Here is a 19,098-nt window from a genome sequence, read left to right on the forward strand (position 1 = left end):
ATTTGGGTGATCTAGATCTAGATCTAGATCAAGGGTCGTTTTGGCTCCAAAAAGGGGTAGAGCTACTTTAGGCTAGGAGCGTGTCACCCCCTCTGGACTTTTGGAGATTTCTTTAGAGACAATGCTCTAGCCCTCTTTACTTGTGTGAATGCCAATTGTTAGAATTAAAAAGCTAAAGACGATAGCTCCCTCATTCATAATGACATATGGAATATCACTCTTTATGCCTTTATATTCTTGTCATTTTGAATTTCAAGGAGTTGGATCTTCATGAGATGGAATTATAAAAATATCAGGGTTATTTTAAGATTTTTGAAAAATACAAATATGTCATACATCAGTTAACTAACAGAGTGTAACACCCGTGACTAAGTGTAATGGTATTTTAGGTATTTTGTACTAATATTCAAATAATTATGCTTAAGAGAGAACTAATATGAGATTAATATGCTTATTATATAATCAATTTGTCAAATTTAATCATAAAGTTGAGGACTAGCTGACCAGTTAATATTCACATTGATTAAAGGTGGTTGAAGGTTCATGCCTCATAGATGCATCAAAATATATTAAAAATGAAATATTGAAGAGAGAGAATATGAAAGATATTGATGAATATTGTGGGAATTTAAGAGCAAATAAACATGGAATTTTATGTTAGGGTTGTGTAATGTGCATAGACCATGTGTTATGCTTGCAAAACATGTAATGGCACGAGATATCTTATCAACCTTAAATTGGTGGGAATGTAGTTTATCTATGTCTTGTTAGCATGATTGAGTATCACCCATATTATTGAGCATATCATGAGTAATTTTGATACATGTTAGTTAATTTATTTAGTATAAAAATTATTATTTAATTAAAAAAGAAAAGAAAAAAGGAAAGTGTTGATCGATGTCATGTAGTACTTGCTAAGTATTTTTTTTCGAAGGTTGCCCTTACTTCATGGACCTTAATTAAGGGGATGATGGATATTTCGAACATGAAGGTCAAATGGTCAATATCATGCCTATTTAGATCAGAAATTTTAAAAAGTAGAAAGAAAGAAAATAAAATAAAAATGGAACAAGAATGCTGCCAGCGTTTTCAAGTTTGGGAAACCCAAATGACTTCCGCTCTTCCCTGCTGACGTTCTTCAAGCTTTGCCATGGCCTCTCCGCCTCTTCTCCTTTTGTGTTCGTAAGAATGCTGCTCTTTTCTGATTCTTACAACTAGATTTCTTTTATTCCTATTTTTTTTTCACATACCACCGTGGTAGGTGAGTGAGAGCGAGAAGGACGAAGGGAACGCATAGATTGATTTGAGACACAGGTTCTTCAGATAGCAGTCACCGGAACTCTGGTTCTTCAGATCGCAGTCACCGAATCTCAGGTGACAAAAGATACTATGTGTATAATTATTTCAAGCTTCTAATTTGGATTCCATGTGTGCTACGTGTTCTTATCAATAAGGCTTGGCTTGCCTGAAATGAAAAATATTGTACAACACAACTTCTTGGTTTTTGGCCAAGACAACACAACTTGTTGGCTCTCAATCTTATTGACACTTGGATATCTTACTTTCGCTTTTTTTTTTTTTTTGTTGAAATATGAGTATTCATTCTTGAAGAAGAAGAAGAAAAAAACCAAAATTTGTTCCTATATCTCAACAAATCATTTTCTTCTCTTCCACAGACTCAAAGCCAGAGCCTCATAATCTACTGTTAGTGTTGCTCGTTTCTTAATCTGAAACTTCCTTTTGAAGATTTCAGTTCAGCTTCCTTCCTTTTTCTGTTTGTCAGCGAAGGGAGGTATTTCATTTCTCCTTAGCTGCTCTATTCAATCCTTACTTCATTAGTTTCCTGCATAGAATTCTCTTGTTGAGTTTTACTTGACACTTGAGTGTTGAGCCTGATAGTTTAAAGGTTCTGACATTTCAAACATGATGATGTCACATGATCGATTCAATTTGACTGCTAATCAACTCAAATTTCAAACTTCAGATTATGTTATATGTTAACTTTTGATATGTTTCAAACATGATCGTTTCTCATTTGCAAGCAATTTATTTGGAGTGTCATGCTGAGATTGTACGAAATATGGGAAGATGTTATTAAGCTTGAATTTTGTCAGCAACTATTCCTAGTAGGTCCTTTACTTACCCTGCAGCCCTATTGTGCTGGTACATGATGTTCATGGCATTATTAGTGTTTCATCAACTTCGAGGATTGGCAATTAGAGTTTCCATAGCCTTTTTTATTTTAAGCTTATTTCTAATTCATTGGCTGAGTCTCATGACAGGAATAAGCAAATGGAAATGCCACTGAGGGAGGAAATAAGTATAATTTTGAGTGTTAATATTGAGGGCTTGTGATTGTCTGCTTATGTATAAGCTATCCAAATGGAGCATCTCTCATTGCATCTCCAGATTGAGCATTTTCTACAAAACTGTCATAGAACTTTGGCATCCCTGTGTGATTATTCTCTAGTGTTCTTAGTTCGATTACGTCTTGGACACACTTTCAGGGCAATATGTAGTGTGAACAACCTGCTTCAATTTATTTACAGGGGTACTTATGTCTAATCATATTCTGATACAGTCATGTATTAACACTGCCCAGGTGTGGATTTTAAGATTAAACAACTCACAATTGGTGGGAAGAGATTGAAGCTTACAAGTTGGGATACTGGTAGTGAATTTTTATTTGCCCATAGTTAATGATTATACCAAGGCAGCAATTCAAACTGTATGGCCTTTCCTCTCATATTTTTGAGGGTTGTCCTTCTATATATTTATTTATTGAGATGTTTAATGAGTTTCAATTCTGAGTTTGATAATTTCAAAGAGAATGAATGTTGCATTCTGATTAGCTTCATGTTTCAGTGAAGTATTAGAACATGCTTCCAGTAACTTTAGCATTGAGATGATATGTTCTTTGTTGATACATGGAAGTGTACACCATGCTGTTTATTTCTTGTGGTATTTTTACATCTTTTTATTTGCAGTGCATGTAAAGGCATACTTACCATTTTTCTTAGACGTCCTAAGGAAGGGAAGTTCGCATTGTGCTTAATATTGTGATTGTGTATGCCTAAAACTCAGTAGTTCTGCTTGCAATGTGGGCTTCCATCTGTCATAATCGCTTATATTTCTCTTAAAATATGTCTGGTAAGGCTATAACATATAAACCATGATTGACCCCTATGACAATTGTGTATGCCTAATGTGAATGTTTTATTTTTTGGGAAATTTTCCCAGATGGTCAGATTTTTAAAAAAAATTACTCAATAAGATATCCTTTTTTTTTATAACTTTAATGGATCCTATTTTTGAAAATAATTACCAAACCCCAAGTTTTGTGATAATTTTTTCTCCCCAACTAATATGTTGTCATGAACTACCCAAATTTTCCTCAAGTCTTTTATATAAAAACTTGTGAAAAGCCCTTACCAATTCCTTCAATCTCTTGGCAATTCTAGGGTTGACAACATCTTGTCATATTGTAGCTCCCAGTCCTTCTATCATTGGTTAGTTTTATTGTTTGCATTGAAAGACTTGAGGGTAACTTGGGTAGTTCATGGTAGGATATTAGTCGGGTGGGGAAAATTATCAAAAAGTTTGAAAGTTGGTAATTATTTTCAAAAATAGAATCCATTTGAGTAAAACTTTTTAAAAAATATCTTATTGACTAAATATTTTTTAAATCTGAACATCTGGGAAATTTTCCCTTATTTTTTTCACCTCATATGATTGATATGCTTATTAGTGTGTCTTCTTCTGATGCAGAATATTGGTTGACTTTAATTTATCGGCATCCACAGGTAGAGTGTAGAGAGATCACCTGTCTTGATAAATTCCTTTGAGAGTTCCAAGCTGTACCTAGTTCACAACAAACTATTATAATTAATGACCATCTCTTGTTTTACCTACACGAATTCTGCTAAAAGGATTTCAAAGACTTCATTTTGTCAAACACTAGTTTTTTCTCTCACAGTTAATTGTTTCATTTTTTAAGATTTTGATGTCTTAATCTGTCTCTACCTACCTTCTACGAATTTGCTAATCATACCAGACCTTAATTATAAACACTTAAAATGACTACATTTGCTTTCAGCATTCCATGATAGATAAGGGTTTCTTTTATCACAATTTTTACAAATTGAATTGCAGATTTACGAGGAAACAAGCAGTACTTAATGGAACTGCCCAGGCAAGTCATCTACAAAACATAAAAGCATTCAATTTGGATGCTGAACTCATAACTATTTTATTTGGCTAGCTTTGATTATTTTTCTGTATACATTTTCGTCTGGGTTTCAATTGAAGATGCAATTGAAGCAGGGTGAGGAGCTGAAAAAGATGATTGGTGCAACAGTTTACGTAGAATGCAATGCCAAGACTCAGCAGGTATGTATGGCTTTATACATCATATTTCACTAAATTGTGGCTAAGATCATTTGTGAGGATATTTACTGGGTCTTACACCAGAGTGTAAAAAAATGCTTGCTAACACAGGACGTAACTGATTGTGATCAAAGAGTTTGAATTCTTACTTTGCATTAATGATGAAAGTACCTTCACCTACTCCTCTTGGTATCTGCCTCTTAAAATGTGAAACTGGTGTTTGATGCTGCAATCAAGAAGTTATTGGGAATTGATCCTATCACTCACAAGCTAATCTCTTATCTCAACTGATCAAGAAGTATAACCTTTACTGCCTCCACTGAAGAAGAAGCAGCAGCAGCAGCAGCAGCAGCAGAAGAAAAGAGAATTGGGATCATTACAAGCCCATTGAATTCTATATAAAACAACTGCTGCACAAATGAAGTTCCTCTGATTGAAACTCATGAGATTCTAGTCCCATGTGGACCTTCTTCCTCAACTTCTTCTCTTTAACTGGTTCATTGGTTGCCTTGTTTTAAAATATTTTCCATGGGGGTGTGCTGACTAATTCGAGTCATTGTTTGCACCAGCTTCATGTCTCAGCAAAGTATTAGAACATGCTTTCAGTAAGTTAATTACCAACTGAACAACCTTGTGATGGAAAAGCAGTCCACTTTCTTTTTATTTTTCTATGGAATTGATAGCTTTATATTAGGAAATAGGGACTATTACATACATCACGCGGAGCATTGCCTCTTCACTGAGATGTGCCAGTTATCACTGGCTAAGCAACCCTTCAATGATTAAATTAAGAAAATTCTTTTATTTTTCAGAGTTGGTAGTTTCATACTTGGGGTGGAAAATATTATATATATTATAGAGTGCGTCTAACCAGTGACCTCTTCACTAAGAGATGCTGTTTATTACCGACTGAACAGTCCTTTGAGGAAATTTTTCCCTTAATTGAAGGTGTTTCAATCTTACCCATCGAATGAGAATAGTCCATGTGTTGACCATCAAAAGCAGAATTTCACTGAGGTAAAAGGCCTCGTCAAGTCTCTCTCCTCACCTTCCCCTTTTCCACGGGTGATTGTTTGGCGTGGAATTGGCCATGGTAATATCATACGGGTTCGAAAGTATGGTGGTAACACCATATTTGGTGATCATCGTAATTGAATGGAGGCTGATCCTTTATGAACCACAAGAGAAGCGAAGCTTATTTATGACTTTTTCTTCTCCTTTTTTCTCCACTCACAATTTGCGTTCCCCCCCCCCTTCTTTTTTCCCATTATTTATACAGTTGGAAGAGAATGAAGGATGAAGCAATATTTTTCTGAACTCCATCGCCGAGGTATGTCTTATATAGTTTCTTTGACTTTTGGGGGTATTTGTTTGATCTAAAACATTGGAGTGGAGTTCATTGATTCCATGTGTCAAATACCGCAGCTCTCTACCTGCCCTTGCCCTTGTTTATTATTATTTTGGTTGCTTTTGTTAGATATTTCGGATACAATTCCTGTTTTTCTTAGCCTAGAGATGATTTTGAGTTGCTTCTTATTTCTTATGAAATGAATACTTTCAAAATTGAAATCAGTTTTTAAATTTGCAATTTTTCTAGAGATTTTCTCTGGAAATTTATGAGCCAACTAGTTCTGTTTGTCTGTTCATATTTGTTTTTCACTTATTATGTAGTTATGAGCCTACCAGTTGATCGGCAATTTGTCAAGTTTGTGCAATAATTCTTCGCTACGTTTCCTTTCTTGGAATGAGGGCCACTTGCCTTGGGGTGAAGTTAATTGAGTTTGATCTCGATTCCAGATTCTTGATTGACCACTAGAAAACTCAATAAAGTGAGAAGCAAGCTAATGCGGCCTCTCTTTTTTGACAGATTTATAATGAACATAAATTCTTACGCCAAAAAAGTTAATGACATAAATTGCATAGCAAGTCGTGATAATTGGCTCTGAATGGGTTTTCTTTGGGGTGAGTAGTTTCTTTATTTAAGAAATATTGAAGCTTCCAAGACAGTTGCTTTGAGCTCTCAGAAGGAAAAAAAAACTGAGCCTTACAAATGGGTTTTATCTTGTATTTGTATTGGATTCATTATATCAAACATAGGACTATTATTAATTATTGCTTGTATTTTATTTTTCCCTTCTTTATCAGGCATATTGAAAATGGAAACATAGTTTCTACCTGAGAGTTTGCTAAGTTGGATGGCGGCCTCCATGTCATTGAAGAAATTGATCTCTTGTGTAATCTTAGATTTGGATGGTACACTCATTAATACGGGTGAGTCCCTATTCCTTCTTGTATAGCTGTTTTTTATTTTCTTTTTTTTCTGTCCAGCGTACCCCAGTTTGGTTAACTGGAAAATTGTGTTTTCATCCCCCCTCCAGCGTTCGCATTTCTGTCCACAGTTAGCATCTTTTGTTGTTTTTCCTGGCCTGGCTAGCTTGAGGATGCTAAATATTCTTGAGGGAGATCTCTTATTTCAGTACATTCAATCCAAAGTATCAATTACTCTGGCCATGTAGCAATATAGGATATCTGACTAAAACAAGCAGGGTAGGCTGTTCTGTCCTTTGATCATGAATGAAGATATTCATTTCACATGATTATGTTGTGAGCATATTTTTTATCCCCTAATATCTTTATGTTATTATTAAAGTTATTTTATTTGTTTCATTTCTATTATTTATCTGTTTCAACTTTGTGACAGATGGCCTTGTCAGTGAAGTGTTAAAAGCCTTTTTGGGTAAGCATGGCAAGCCATGGGATGGCAGAGTAACTCAGAGAATAGTAGGGAAGACACCTATTGAGGCGGCAGCTGCTATTGTGGAGGATTATGAGCTACCCTGCACAGTGGACGAACTTATATCAGAACTTAATCCAATGTTCTCTGATCAGTAATCTTTCCGTCCACAAACTTATTTTGGATTTGGAATTTTCTTTGCAAATATCTATTGCAATCTCTGTCATGGAACTATCTATTTTTACAAAGCATATAATGACCAATAGAAACTTGAGGGTACTATGGTGTGTAGATGAAACTAGATTTGAACCTTACTGATTGTAAGTTCTTATTTCTCCAGACTGTCGGCAGATAAGATCTCTGGGATTGACCAACCAGCTGGGTTTGGTTTGGCTATTCCATTTTGTTAAGAAGAATTTAAACCTGAGCACTACATTAATGGACTATCTGTAGGGCCAATTAACGTGTTGATGACTCTACCATCTCTATTTCTGAAGATGCAACCAACGTCTGAAGGGCTAAATTGCCTTGACCCTCATCAAATTAAGTTTAGGCCATCTATGTGAACTGCATATACAGGGCAGTTTTATGAGGTACTGTAGGTGGACTTATGCATATAGATGATTTTCCATCTTTATTTCAAATGATTGCACCAATTCCTGAAGGCCTAAATTGCCTTGACACTCATCAAATTAAGTTTAGGTTTCCTCCTTGCAAAATTTTATGTGCAAAACAGTATCATAAAACACTGTAGGTGGCCTTACATATTTTCAATAATGGCCTTCTCTTTTTTTGGTAGAATCACAATATTTCCTTAGAATGAGAGAACTTTGAATTTTGAAACATAAACTTGGATTTGAATACTGCTGGGCTTTTTTAACCAATGCATCATTAATGGACTACCTACATAGAATGTTTAGCATGAATAATCTATCCAAGATGAAATCGTGAATTGAATACCTGCATAGAGAATGTTTAGCATGAATAGTTTGTCCTTTGAAAATGCCTTCTATTTTCAGCTTCTAACATGGATTTTTGTTGCAGATGGTGCAACATTAAACCTCTTCCAGGTGCCTCGCGATTGATTAAACATTTCAATAGTCATGGGGTGTCAATGGCGTTGGCTTCAAACTCTCCGAGGGCCAATATAGAAGCCAAAATATCCTATCAGCCAGGTGATATCATGTTATATAACATAGCATTTAGTCTATGAGATAATAGGTTCATGCTTCAAGGGCATTGTGGTTTATGAATTTTATTGAACTTAACAGTCTCTTATGTTTCATGGATAGGCTGGAAAGAATTCTTTTCTGTTATCATTGGCAGTGATGAAGTTAAAATGGGGAAGCCATCTCCTGAAATGTGAGATACAACATAATATATTTCAGCATTTTGGATTTGCCTAGAGGTTTTCTTAGTATTGATAATGTATGCAATACGAGTGATTTCATGAATCTAATTTCTTGAGTTGTTCTTCAAGGTTCCTTGAAGCTGCTAAAAGATTGAATAGTGAACCTTCCAGCTGCCTTGTCATTGAAGATTCATTGTAAGTAGTTTCAGTTGTATCTGTGTTCTGATCACACTTGTTCTTGTATGAGCATATTTCCCCAAAAGCACTTTGAAGGAAATTTACTCCTTTCTTTGTGACTGTTCACTAAAATGATCCTTCATGCAATTTTTATTTGTTCTGTAGATTTAAAACTCTGATGTGTCCTCCCGAATATGCATCCTCAGTAAGATATTATAGAAAATTAATGAAAACCCTAGTTATGCATTGATTCTGATTTCCAGTTGACACAACCCTCATTAAGTGGATTTGATTAACCAATCTTTTTATTTATTTTAATTTTTTTTTTGGGTGGATGGGTTTTGGGTGTGGCTTGGATTACTGGTTAAGCAATTTCAGCTTCAAGTAATACCTGTTTGGAAATGATGATATTGAATTTGCTGAGCCAAACCACATGACCTTTGTTCAGCTGCTCTATGAGGCTTTGGATACTGACAACTTCTAGGAAATCCCATGATTAATTGTCACTCTGATAAGCTTAAGCAGTGCAAGGTTGAAGGTCGAAGTGTCTCAGATGGAAAACGATAAATCAAGTATGAAGAAAGTTAAAGAAATTGTTATAATGTAAACTTATTCTTTATGTGAGGCATTAAGAATTGAAAGGCTGATTTTATAAGTAGGTCATCATTTCATTAGTTAAGGTGGTTTTGGAGTTTCTAAACACCAAAAGTCACACCATTTCCATGAGCTGAATAATGCATTTTAAGTAGGTCATCATTTCATTAGTTAAGGTGGTTTTGGAGTTTCTAAACACCAAAAGTCACACCATTTCCATGAGCTGGATAATGCATTTTAAGTAGGTCATCATTTTTTTTAATCCAAGTTGAATGGCAATAGAATCCTCAACTGAAAATTGCTAGTTAAAAGTGACTAGCGGCATATGATGCTGGATAATGCATTTTTGTGATAGCAAAGCTTGGAAATATTTTTATTACTCATAGAAACATGTATCTGTTCTTTAGTAGTATAGTTACTGTATTTTATCTTTTAGGCAGAACTTTAATTTCATTTTAAATTTGTCGTACGCCCTCTCATTTTGTGATTGTTTCTGTGTTTCTGACCTGGAGAATAATTTTAACTAAATCAGACCAGGTGTTACTGCTGGTAAGGCTGCTGGAATGGAAGTAGTTGCTGTCCCATCGCTTCCAAAACAGTCACATCTGTACACCATGGCAGATGAGATCATCAACTCTCTGTTTGATCTACAACCTGAAAAATGGGGACTGCCACCATTTCAAGATTGTATTTCCTCATCTTTCATTACCTATTTATTATATCATAAGTTGGTTTATTTTGAGCCTGCTCATGGTCATTTTTCTTCCCTGAATTTCAGGGGTAGAGGGTACTTTACCACTTGAACCTTGGTATATTGGAGGACCTGTCATCAAGGGATTTGGTCGTGGATCAAAGGTACTTGGAATACCCACAGGTGTGTAGAAGGCCAAACTTGGTCATGTTTGCCTAGTTTACTATACATATGTGGCTGATGATGGTATTGTTGATGTGAGCATCTGCTCACTTTGTATGGGTAGAGATCAGCCTGTCAGGTCTTCTTCATTTATTCCCCACTCTATATAGCTGAACTTTGTTGAGTTCCTTTGTTTCCTTCAGCTAATCTATCCACAGAAGCCTGTTCCGAAATCCTCTCTGAATATCCATCAGGGGTGTATTTTGGTTGGGCTGGTTTATCAACACGCGGTGTCTACAAGATGGTCACGAGTATTGGCTGGAACCCATACTTCAATAACACGGAGAAGACCATCGTGAGTATAAACTTAAATTCTATTAAATTAACAGAAAAAAACCCTTAATGACTATTATTAATAGTATTCTTTTTGTTTGCTTACATTGGGTAATCTTGTAGGAACCATGGCTACTTCATCACTTTGATGAGGATTTCTATGGTGAAGAGCTACGCCTTACCATTGTTGGTTACATAAGACCAGAGGTAAAAAGAAGAAAATCTATACTCTTTATTTTTCCTAAGCTGTGATCATCGAATTACCAATCCATATCTTTGGCAGAAGTAAACCCAGCTTTTTCCTGGAATGTCACAGGCCAATTTTTCGTCTCTTGAGAGTCTGATTGACAAAATTCACGAGGACAGGAGGATTGCAGAAAAGGCCTTAGATCTTCCCTTGTATACAAAATACAAGAAAGATCCCTATTTGTCCATCTCTTTGCAGAATAGCGAGCATTCATGATAATTATTATACAGTTGTATGTCCAAGATGTGTCATAGATCATCAAGAAAGCCTTTTTCATTGTATTGTACCCTGACAAAATGGGGGAAGAAAAACCATCCTTATTTTTATATTGAAAAGTAGTGCTGATCCACGCACTGATTCATGATGCCTTCAGTAAGTTGAAACAAAGACATTTCTCTCCTGCAAATGTTTTCAAATTGACAGAAGAGGAAGATAAATTAACCTTTACTTGTGAGAATGGTGAAGGGTTGTTTCTTGTTGTTAGCTTTGGAGTGCAGTAAATATTGGATTGGCAGATTAAGAATCTTATTACTTATTAGAGAGCGGAAGAAGCCTTTTCTTGATTACTGTTTTCGATATTCAATTAGAAGACGGGCAAGAAAAGTCCAAGGCATCCTGATTACATAATTCAAGAAGTCAAGGAGTGGAATTAGATCATACAGTCTAACTTTTCTTGTTTTTCAAGGTCAGTTCTACTGAGACATTACAGCCTATACTTTCCTGGTAAGAAATGGTGTTTTGTTGTTTCTACCAAAAAAAAAATGGTGTTTTGTTGGGATATGTATTTCCCTCTTTGGGGAATCTGCTTTATTTTTGTTTGATGGACGTTTCTACCAAAATAAGAGAATGAAAATTACAGATTAGGATCCAAGAAATTCGCTTTCTTCCTTGCTTCTTTACGACGCATCCTACTATTTTTTTTAAATTTTGGGTCAGCTCTTTGTTTGTTTGTTTGTATGCAATAATTGATGATTGATAGATTTTGCCATGATTATTGTTAGGATAGAGCGATCAATCACACACAATCAAATAAAAAACAAGAAAGAAAGAAACATGAATTTTACCCTGGTTCACCTCAATGTGAGGCTATGTCTAGTATTAGGTTTTTCACTATATTGTTCTCAAAACAACTACATGATGTTTTGTTACAAGAGGATATATATATGTGCTTAGAAATCCTAAACTGCAATTATTCATGGGTTCAAGCCCAAAGTATAAAAAAAACTCCAAGACCAAAGAAATGTGGATTTTGTACAGGCTTTGGGGGCGCTGCCTCCACACCTCCACCGGAGTGACCTCTCCGGACGCCTGTCCACACTCATCGGCAAGCAAGACCCCTATGTGCATCAGCAACACAATGTGAGTTGAAAATTTAATCTTGATTCTTTACACGAAGGGTGTCTCCTTTCATATTTATTGGTGAGTTTTACTTACATTGAATGGTCATTAAATCCTCTAGGGACAACGTTAAAAGGGAGGAAAAAAAAAAGAAGTTTCAAAAGGGTATTAGTAATCATCCTCTAGAGAAAATACTATAAACTTTTGAACACTGAAATTGAATATGACCGTTTATTCACCCCGTCCAAAAAAAAAGAAAAAAAAAAAAAGAGCGAAGCTCAAAATGGTCCATGTTGACGAGTCCGGATCTGCGACCCGTCGGGGAGCCCAGGAGTGGGTGATGGGAGTTTTTTTTTTTTTAAATATTTTTCAGCTGTGCAGCCACCGATTTTATAGTAGTAAAATCGTCGAGGAGCCCAGGGGGGGTGATGATCCGGATTCCATTTTGACATTGAAGACTTCAGACAACATGTGGGTTATCCGGAAGACATCAAATTGACATTTGAAGACTTCAGACCAAAATTGGTTCAACCCATCCCTGCACTCTTCATCCTGTGCCATTTTTGGTAATCTTGAAAATGGTACAGTCGATGGTATCATCTCACTATTTCAGCTTTGAACTTCGGTTCTTCTCAGTCTACGATCATGTCCCAGCTGGGTTTACATCCGCTGAATCCGCAGTTGCCACAAACACTGACTACGGTTCAGTTGTTAGAGCTGGCAAATGGGTGGAAAAGAAGTTTCAAGAATTCATGAAATCTTCTCTGTTCTACATTTCCTTCGGACAAGGACGATTACATCAATCTCTTTCCTCTCCTGCAAATCCTCAGCTTACATCTATAGCTTCTTTGAGTGCTTTCTGTTTCAGAATGAAAAGAAACACACTTTAGGCCCCAGGAAAATCCCAGAGGAACCCGCTGTATGAGAAAATGCTTCTAAACAATGAATCTCTTTCTCTGGGTTATCTCAAAAGTCTCAATTGGATTTTTTTATTTTTATAGAACCATGAAGAAAGCAAGTATTACTATAAAAGGTTCAAAGACGGTGCATCCAAGTGAGTTTAACCCGATGCAAGTATGAGTCATGGGTCAAGATCCATATGGCCGGCGCATCAGTGAGTTTATTTCTATACTTAAAATTGATCATTTGATTGTGTAAAAGTAGGTCATTAATCCTTATGATCATAGATTCGTAGGTACTTCAAATTTTAAATTTTCAACTATCTTTCTCAAGTAGAAAAGTTCATGAACAAATTCACTGCCATACAAGGGCAGGCAGCAATTCAACCAATAAACTAAAGAAAAAGAAATTAAGTTACAACCTTAAGTGTATAACATACAAGATAGAAAAACCACCTAAAAGACATAAACTACAAACTCCATGCACTGAAAACCACTCCTCCTCTTCCATCCCCTCTAACAAGAACTAGGTGCAAACCACATAGGCGTATATTGAGAGACTTCCAAGACATCTGGTAAAAAAGGTTCAATGCTGTTATCTTTTAAGTGAAAGACACCAGTACTCATTGCTGTTACCGGTGGTCCTTTCCAGCCGAATTCTTCGTTATATGTGAAATATATACAATTTCCTCTAAATTGAGGATAGTCACGTGATGACGCAGATGAAGTACTCTTACCAATAAATAACATACGATCACCCAAGTCCTCCAGCTGAATCCATCTCAGATTTTTTAAATCTAATTTGAATATCTTGAATGTAAGACTTCCATAATATCGTAAATCATCGGCTTGACAACTTCTCACAACCAACAAGAAGTCCTCAAAACATTCTACCAAATAAAATGCCTTCCGCTTATTTCTTTGATTATCAAGGCAGAGATCCACAACAGTTGGAGGAAGAATGTTACAACTTGTTGTTTTCGGATGAGGCACCAACTCCACAAGTCTAAGATCACACTGATCAGTAATGGCATACAACTTTCCATTATAAAGATTAACATCTCGATAATATAATCCCAAGGCAATCCACCGTTTGTCCAATGGAGTACAGAAAGCTAATGCATTGTTAGAATAAATTACAATGACCACACAATTATGCTTTATAGCTGCTACTAAAGACACAACATTCTTATCATTCAAATCAGAATCAGGAGTAGGCAACAACATAGCCTTATTAATGAAGTTTTCACTCCATAAAAAACGGGTAAAGTAATTAATATCATACTCATTGTGCTGAATGGGAAGGGTAGCCAGCCGTGGAAGTTGAATTACATCTTCAGTTAATGGATTCAAAAGAAAATTTAATCCCTTTTCACGCACCATTATCAGCCATCCTCGGTTAGACCCAACACATACATAGCCAAAAACGATTGAAGGAAATTTTAGCTTCAAAATGTTGTTGTTGCCATTGTTATGGGAGAGTATGCAAAACCTAGGACAATCACCAAAGAATGGAAAAAACATCAACCACGGCAATTGAGATCGCTGGTGCAATGGCAATATTTTCTTGGAAGTCATTCCTGTTGAATACCAGGACTTGCAAACTACACTAAAGCAAATAAAGCTTTCCAAACTTAATTTGTTTGCAATTGTCACCCTGATATCTTCTGAAAGTGCATCCATGATATTTTCTACGTTGATCAATCATGGTATCCATCTTCAACCGCTTCTTATTGGAAGAATTCATGTTGCAAAGTTTGAATGAATATAATCAAAAACCATATATCACACCAAACTTAGAATGAAAAAGGGAGGGTAAGCAGAAATACACATAGGATGAGACGTCAGAAAAAACTTCATGAGATACAAGATACAGATGAAGAAACTGGGAGAGACTTACGTGAAATTAAAATTCCTTCGATCGAAAAACACAGGTTCCTGGGATTGAATCTGCTTCTTCTTCAGAATGATTTGAGTAAAATTGAAAACGAATCACTCGAGCAAGTTAAGTTGCAGGACAAGAACCCACTAGTCCTTCAACCTATTGGGTCCAGTAACAGAAGATCTACTCGGTCCTTTCCTTCCCTTGCCTTCGTTATACACTCAAATTTCTAGGTTTTCCCCAGCCCTAACTATGTATACACAAGTAAATCTAACTGAAATATCAGGATTCCAAGTTATAATCTGATTCGGCTGCCGCTAGTTACACCCATGCACGCCTTAGGTATTTAACTCATATATCATATTAATCCTAATTGTTTAATTATAGAAAGAGATTTTATTTATTTATTTATTTATAAGAAAAAAGAAATTACATGCTGCAACCTCATTAATCAGTGTTTAAAGTGGTAAATTTACAGTGCCACCATCAGAGTTACCCTCTAATGTTAATGCTACATCCTGAGTTTATCCAATTTAATTATCAATCAAACCTATTATAAGGTGAACATATATCAAAGGCACCCCGTACCATTAGGAAATCATGTCGAACTGTTGATGAAAGCAACTCAAATATTTTAGAAGGACAAAAATAATCTTGAATGAAAAACATGTCTAGGGTCTGAGATCGTCATGATTTTGAACTATGTGATTCAACCCCCAATACAGTTCTTGTATATCATATTGAAGCCTATTAATCCCTCTCCCTTCTGACAATGGCCATGTTGATGGGATCCTTCATGCTTGATTTCAGGGGTTTCGGTTCCACCATGATGCTATCCACAACGATGGATCACAAGATGTTGGCTTTTGTATTAGTGGGTTGGAACCCTACAACATATCATTTTGGCTGTTAGTATTTTATATACAGGTTTTGTGGTCCTGTGGAGACTCTTTGTGGAGACTCTTTTAATTTACAGTATTTAGTACAACTAATCCTTTTCCAAAAACATGACAGTGCTATTATATGACTATATGATAAGTTGGCTGAAGTTAAGGTGGTGAATAGGTATCTCCAAAACGTACCCCAACTCATGGCAATTATCAACTCAACTTCCTGTGGGATTGTTATATTTGAAAGCCATGGCAATGATAAAGATGTATTTCTAAGTCATTCTTTGGGTTCTCCCCCCCCCCCCTACGATTGGTACTAATGCAAGTGGAAAAAAAATAAACCTTTTGGTTATTCTTTTGTGCATCAAATTTATGGCAAAACAAATAAATAAAATAATCCATGAAAATATAAAGCTATGGAATAATATTCTTCAGCATTGAAAATGTGCATTGATTAACAAGAAAAACACAAGTCCAGATCCTCTCCACCCAGTATGAAACACCCAACTTTCCCTTTCAGAGCCCACTTGACACAAGGGTCCCAACATTACATCATATATGGTTAAAATCCATTTCTGACATGCCATGTGACCCTAGACAGCGGGACCTTGTGTCCGTCGGTAACAAAATGTGAAGCATGAGCCATACTCAACATAATTGTATAATGAATTGTAAACTTTAGTACATCTCTTCACTAGTTGTGTATTTGTGTTCTCTTTGCATATTTACATTAGTTTATATGAATTTTCCAAACTTCCAGTTTTGCCCACATGTAGTCGAACATGTGCCAATAAAAAACTTTAGATTAAGTGATGTTTCAGGCCAAAATAATGTTCCCAGTGTGTTTATTAGCATCAAATTAGGTTACACAATAAAATTCAAGCCAAAATGACCATAAACACCTTCCGAACCAGGGGTCGAATTTTCATTGACACCTTGCAAAAAGTCGCCGACATGTCGGAGAAATGTCACCGTGTCGGTGGTGTCACCAGCCACCGACACGGCTACATGCACCTACATGTCGGACCTTGAGTGTAAGTAGAAGATGGGTGAAGGGAGAATCCCCCCACCCACCTAACGGTTGCGTATAAAAGGGTTTGAAAAGGGTATTTATGTCATTTGACTTTAATGAGGGTAATACGGACATTTCACACATTAGTTAGCAAAATTTTGGATAGAATCTTAGGAATGTGCAACTTATAATTTTGTGAGTATGCAACCTATAATTTAGGATACTAAAACGAGTTCGACTTCAGTGTTGCTGTGTTGGGAATGGTTGAAATACCAAGATTTGGATCTCGACTCGTTCCCCGCAGGTGCTGCGCATTAATTGCTCAGCACCCAAGCAATTTCTCACTAAATCATGCAACCCAAAGTTTATGCCCACTAATGCGTGCAATTTGTAATTTTGTCTAAAAATTTAAATGCTTGACCGATGACTAACACTTAGGCCACAGGTTTAACTCTCTATGATGGTACATGAAATAATCCTCACCCCTCATATAAAACTATTAGTTTCCAAAAAAATTTAAATTAAATTAAATGCTCTGCTCAATACCTAGGTCATTTTCATGAATGTGCAAAACCCTATCATGAATGAGGAATCTCAAATGGGAATGATGGTTAGCCTCATTTTATTTATCTAGTATATAGATATTATTATTTTTTTGGGGATAACCATCTCCTTGGAAAGAGTATATTATGGACTTCACTATCCCTCCTTTTGGCCTTGCTTGACTGTACCCATATTAAATTTTCTAATAATTCTTATCCGGCCCCAAGATTCAACTTTGGGTGATTGCTATCGGATTGAAAGTCCGGATAACCTTTTCCTGGATGGAGAAAGCACTTAACATTTTTCTTTAAGATTTTATCTTTTGCCACACATATTGTGTAGACATTTACAATAAAATTGAAAAAGTGCCAATTATCAATCTATAATCGGATATTTTATCGGTGATTATTATATCTAAAGAATATGTCCACATATATTTTGTGGATTGGCCTACACCTATTTGAAGAAAAAGATAAATTATTGATAATGATATTTTTCCAACAAATGGACTTCACTACCCTCCTGGCTAAATTACATAAACGACTAAATTCAACTTTGGGGGGCCGAAGATTGAAAGTCAGATAACCTTCCTGTTGGAGAAGCACTACTGTCTTTTTGCCACACATATTGTGTGGGCCTTACAAGACCCATTGAAGGGCCCACCTCTAAATTATTTTATTATATTAAAGAATATGTTCACATATATTTTGTGGGGCCTACACCTATTTGAAGAAAAAGATAAATTATTGATAATAATATTTTTCCAACAAAACTTAGGTAAATTGAAGCAACACTAATATATATATATACTTCAACCTTAAAAAGTTAGATACAAGCCAAAATTTTCTTTGGTAGGAAATGTAAAACAATTTTTTTTTTTAAAGTAAGAGATGCAAACCAATGGTAGTTAGTTACCTTAGTAACTATAGACATTTTATTCACAATACAAAATCAAATAACAAAAATTATAGAAGAAATAAATAAACATAGAATATAAAATCAAATAAAAAGAATCACAAAAAAAAAAAAGAGAAACGATAAATAAATTGAAAAAGAGAAAGAGTACCTAATTGTGTAGTAGATATTTTTCCAAATTTTCTTAACCCACCTTTATAGGAAGAGAAGAGAATAATTAGGAAGATAAGAGGAGAGAATAAATAGGAAGAAAAGAGGAGAGAGGAGATAAGAGAGAAAATAAATAGAGATTGGGGAATTAATTTCTAATTAGGAATAACATTTTGAATACCTAATAAGATTTTTTTTTCAAAAATTTCCTTTAAGCTTTTATAGAAAGAGAAGAGAATAAATAAGAAGAAAAGATAGAGAGAGAAAATAAGAGAGAATAAATAAGGATTAAGGAATTAATTATATGGTGCCTTTACTCTTATTTTCACATTTACACGAGTCTTATTTATCAGTTTCTTGGGTTCATCACAATTCAAATCATGTTTAGGCCTTGTGTGTGTAGATGCATGAGCGAGAGATCAAATAGAATTGGAACTTTTTTTTTATTTTCTTTCTTTTTTGTTAGAAGAATTGGAACAAACAACACAAAACTAGAACTCCATTGATTATTCAAATCTGAGCTAAAATCAAGCAAGTTCAGCAGTCTCAAGAACAAGAGATGTATACATCATGGTTGTCATTCTTGATTAGAAAAACCAAAGCAGGAATTAAAGATAATACTAGGCAAATTACATGGTGCTATACCATGATCTCAGCACCAAAACTCAGCTCCCCCCCCTCTCTCTCTCTCTCTCTCTCTGTGTTGAACTAACCTAGCCACACTCGTCTCAAACTTTTTATGGGATTCATCAGTGAACAACACCAACCTGAGAATACCTTACCATCTGTGACAT

At 35.6% G+C, this 19,098-nt stretch overlaps 1 protein-coding gene across 8 annotated transcripts; it reads left to right on the forward strand.

Annotated features, from left to right (window-relative positions):
• The first annotated feature begins 1,064 nt into the window (after nucleotides 1-1,064).
• Nucleotides 1,065-11,598, forward strand: LOC149003956 (bifunctional riboflavin kinase/FMN phosphatase-like). 8 transcript variants are annotated; one of them, XM_089168364.1, is made up of 18 exons: nucleotides 1,065-1,374; nucleotides 1,677-1,792; nucleotides 3,769-3,803; nucleotides 4,153-4,192; nucleotides 4,324-4,389; nucleotides 5,666-5,716; nucleotides 6,058-6,165; nucleotides 6,254-6,348; nucleotides 6,532-6,657; nucleotides 7,088-7,274; nucleotides 8,165-8,295; nucleotides 8,413-8,482; nucleotides 8,601-8,666; nucleotides 9,775-9,929; nucleotides 10,021-10,116; nucleotides 10,299-10,450; nucleotides 10,552-10,635; nucleotides 10,745-11,598. In XM_089168364.1, exons 9-18 carry the CDS (start codon nucleotides 6,582-6,584, stop codon nucleotides 10,889-10,891), a joined length of 1,164 nt encoding a protein of 387 aa, XP_089024490.1. In that variant the 5' UTR covers nucleotides 1,065-1,374; nucleotides 1,677-1,792; nucleotides 3,769-3,803; nucleotides 4,153-4,192; nucleotides 4,324-4,389; nucleotides 5,666-5,716; nucleotides 6,058-6,165; nucleotides 6,254-6,348; nucleotides 6,532-6,581; the 3' UTR covers nucleotides 10,892-11,598. The 8 variants fall into 8 exon arrangements, with proteins under 8 accessions (XP_089024490.1, XP_089024491.1, XP_089024489.1 ...); XM_089168365.1 differs by having other exon boundaries at nucleotides 6,058-6,151; XM_089168363.1 differs by lacking the exon at nucleotides 6,058-6,165.
• The last annotated feature ends 7,500 nt before the right edge of the window (nucleotides 11,599-19,098 follow it).

This window comes from Hakea prostrata, chromosome 9, assembly GCF_041222555.1.
Source record: "Hakea prostrata isolate BN-2017 chromosome 9, UWA_Hpros_2, whole genome shotgun sequence".
Classification (NCBI taxonomy): domain Eukaryota; kingdom Viridiplantae; phylum Streptophyta; class Magnoliopsida; order Proteales; family Proteaceae; genus Hakea; species Hakea prostrata.

Excerpts from the sequence above, each read along its gene's own strand:
- LOC149003956 (XM_089168364.1), top strand. The coding sequence starts at position 6,582 with ATGGCGGCCTCCATGTCATTGAAGAAATTGATCTCTTGTGTAATCTTA. Across the intron at positions 10,117-10,298 it reads GGTACTTGGAATACCCACAG|CTAATCTATCCACAGAAGCC; the intron begins GTGTGTAGAAGG and ends TGTTTCCTTCAG. Across the intron at positions 10,636-10,744 it reads TTGGTTACATAAGACCAGAG|GCCAATTTTTCGTCTCTTGA; the intron begins GTAAAAAGAAGA and ends GGAATGTCACAG.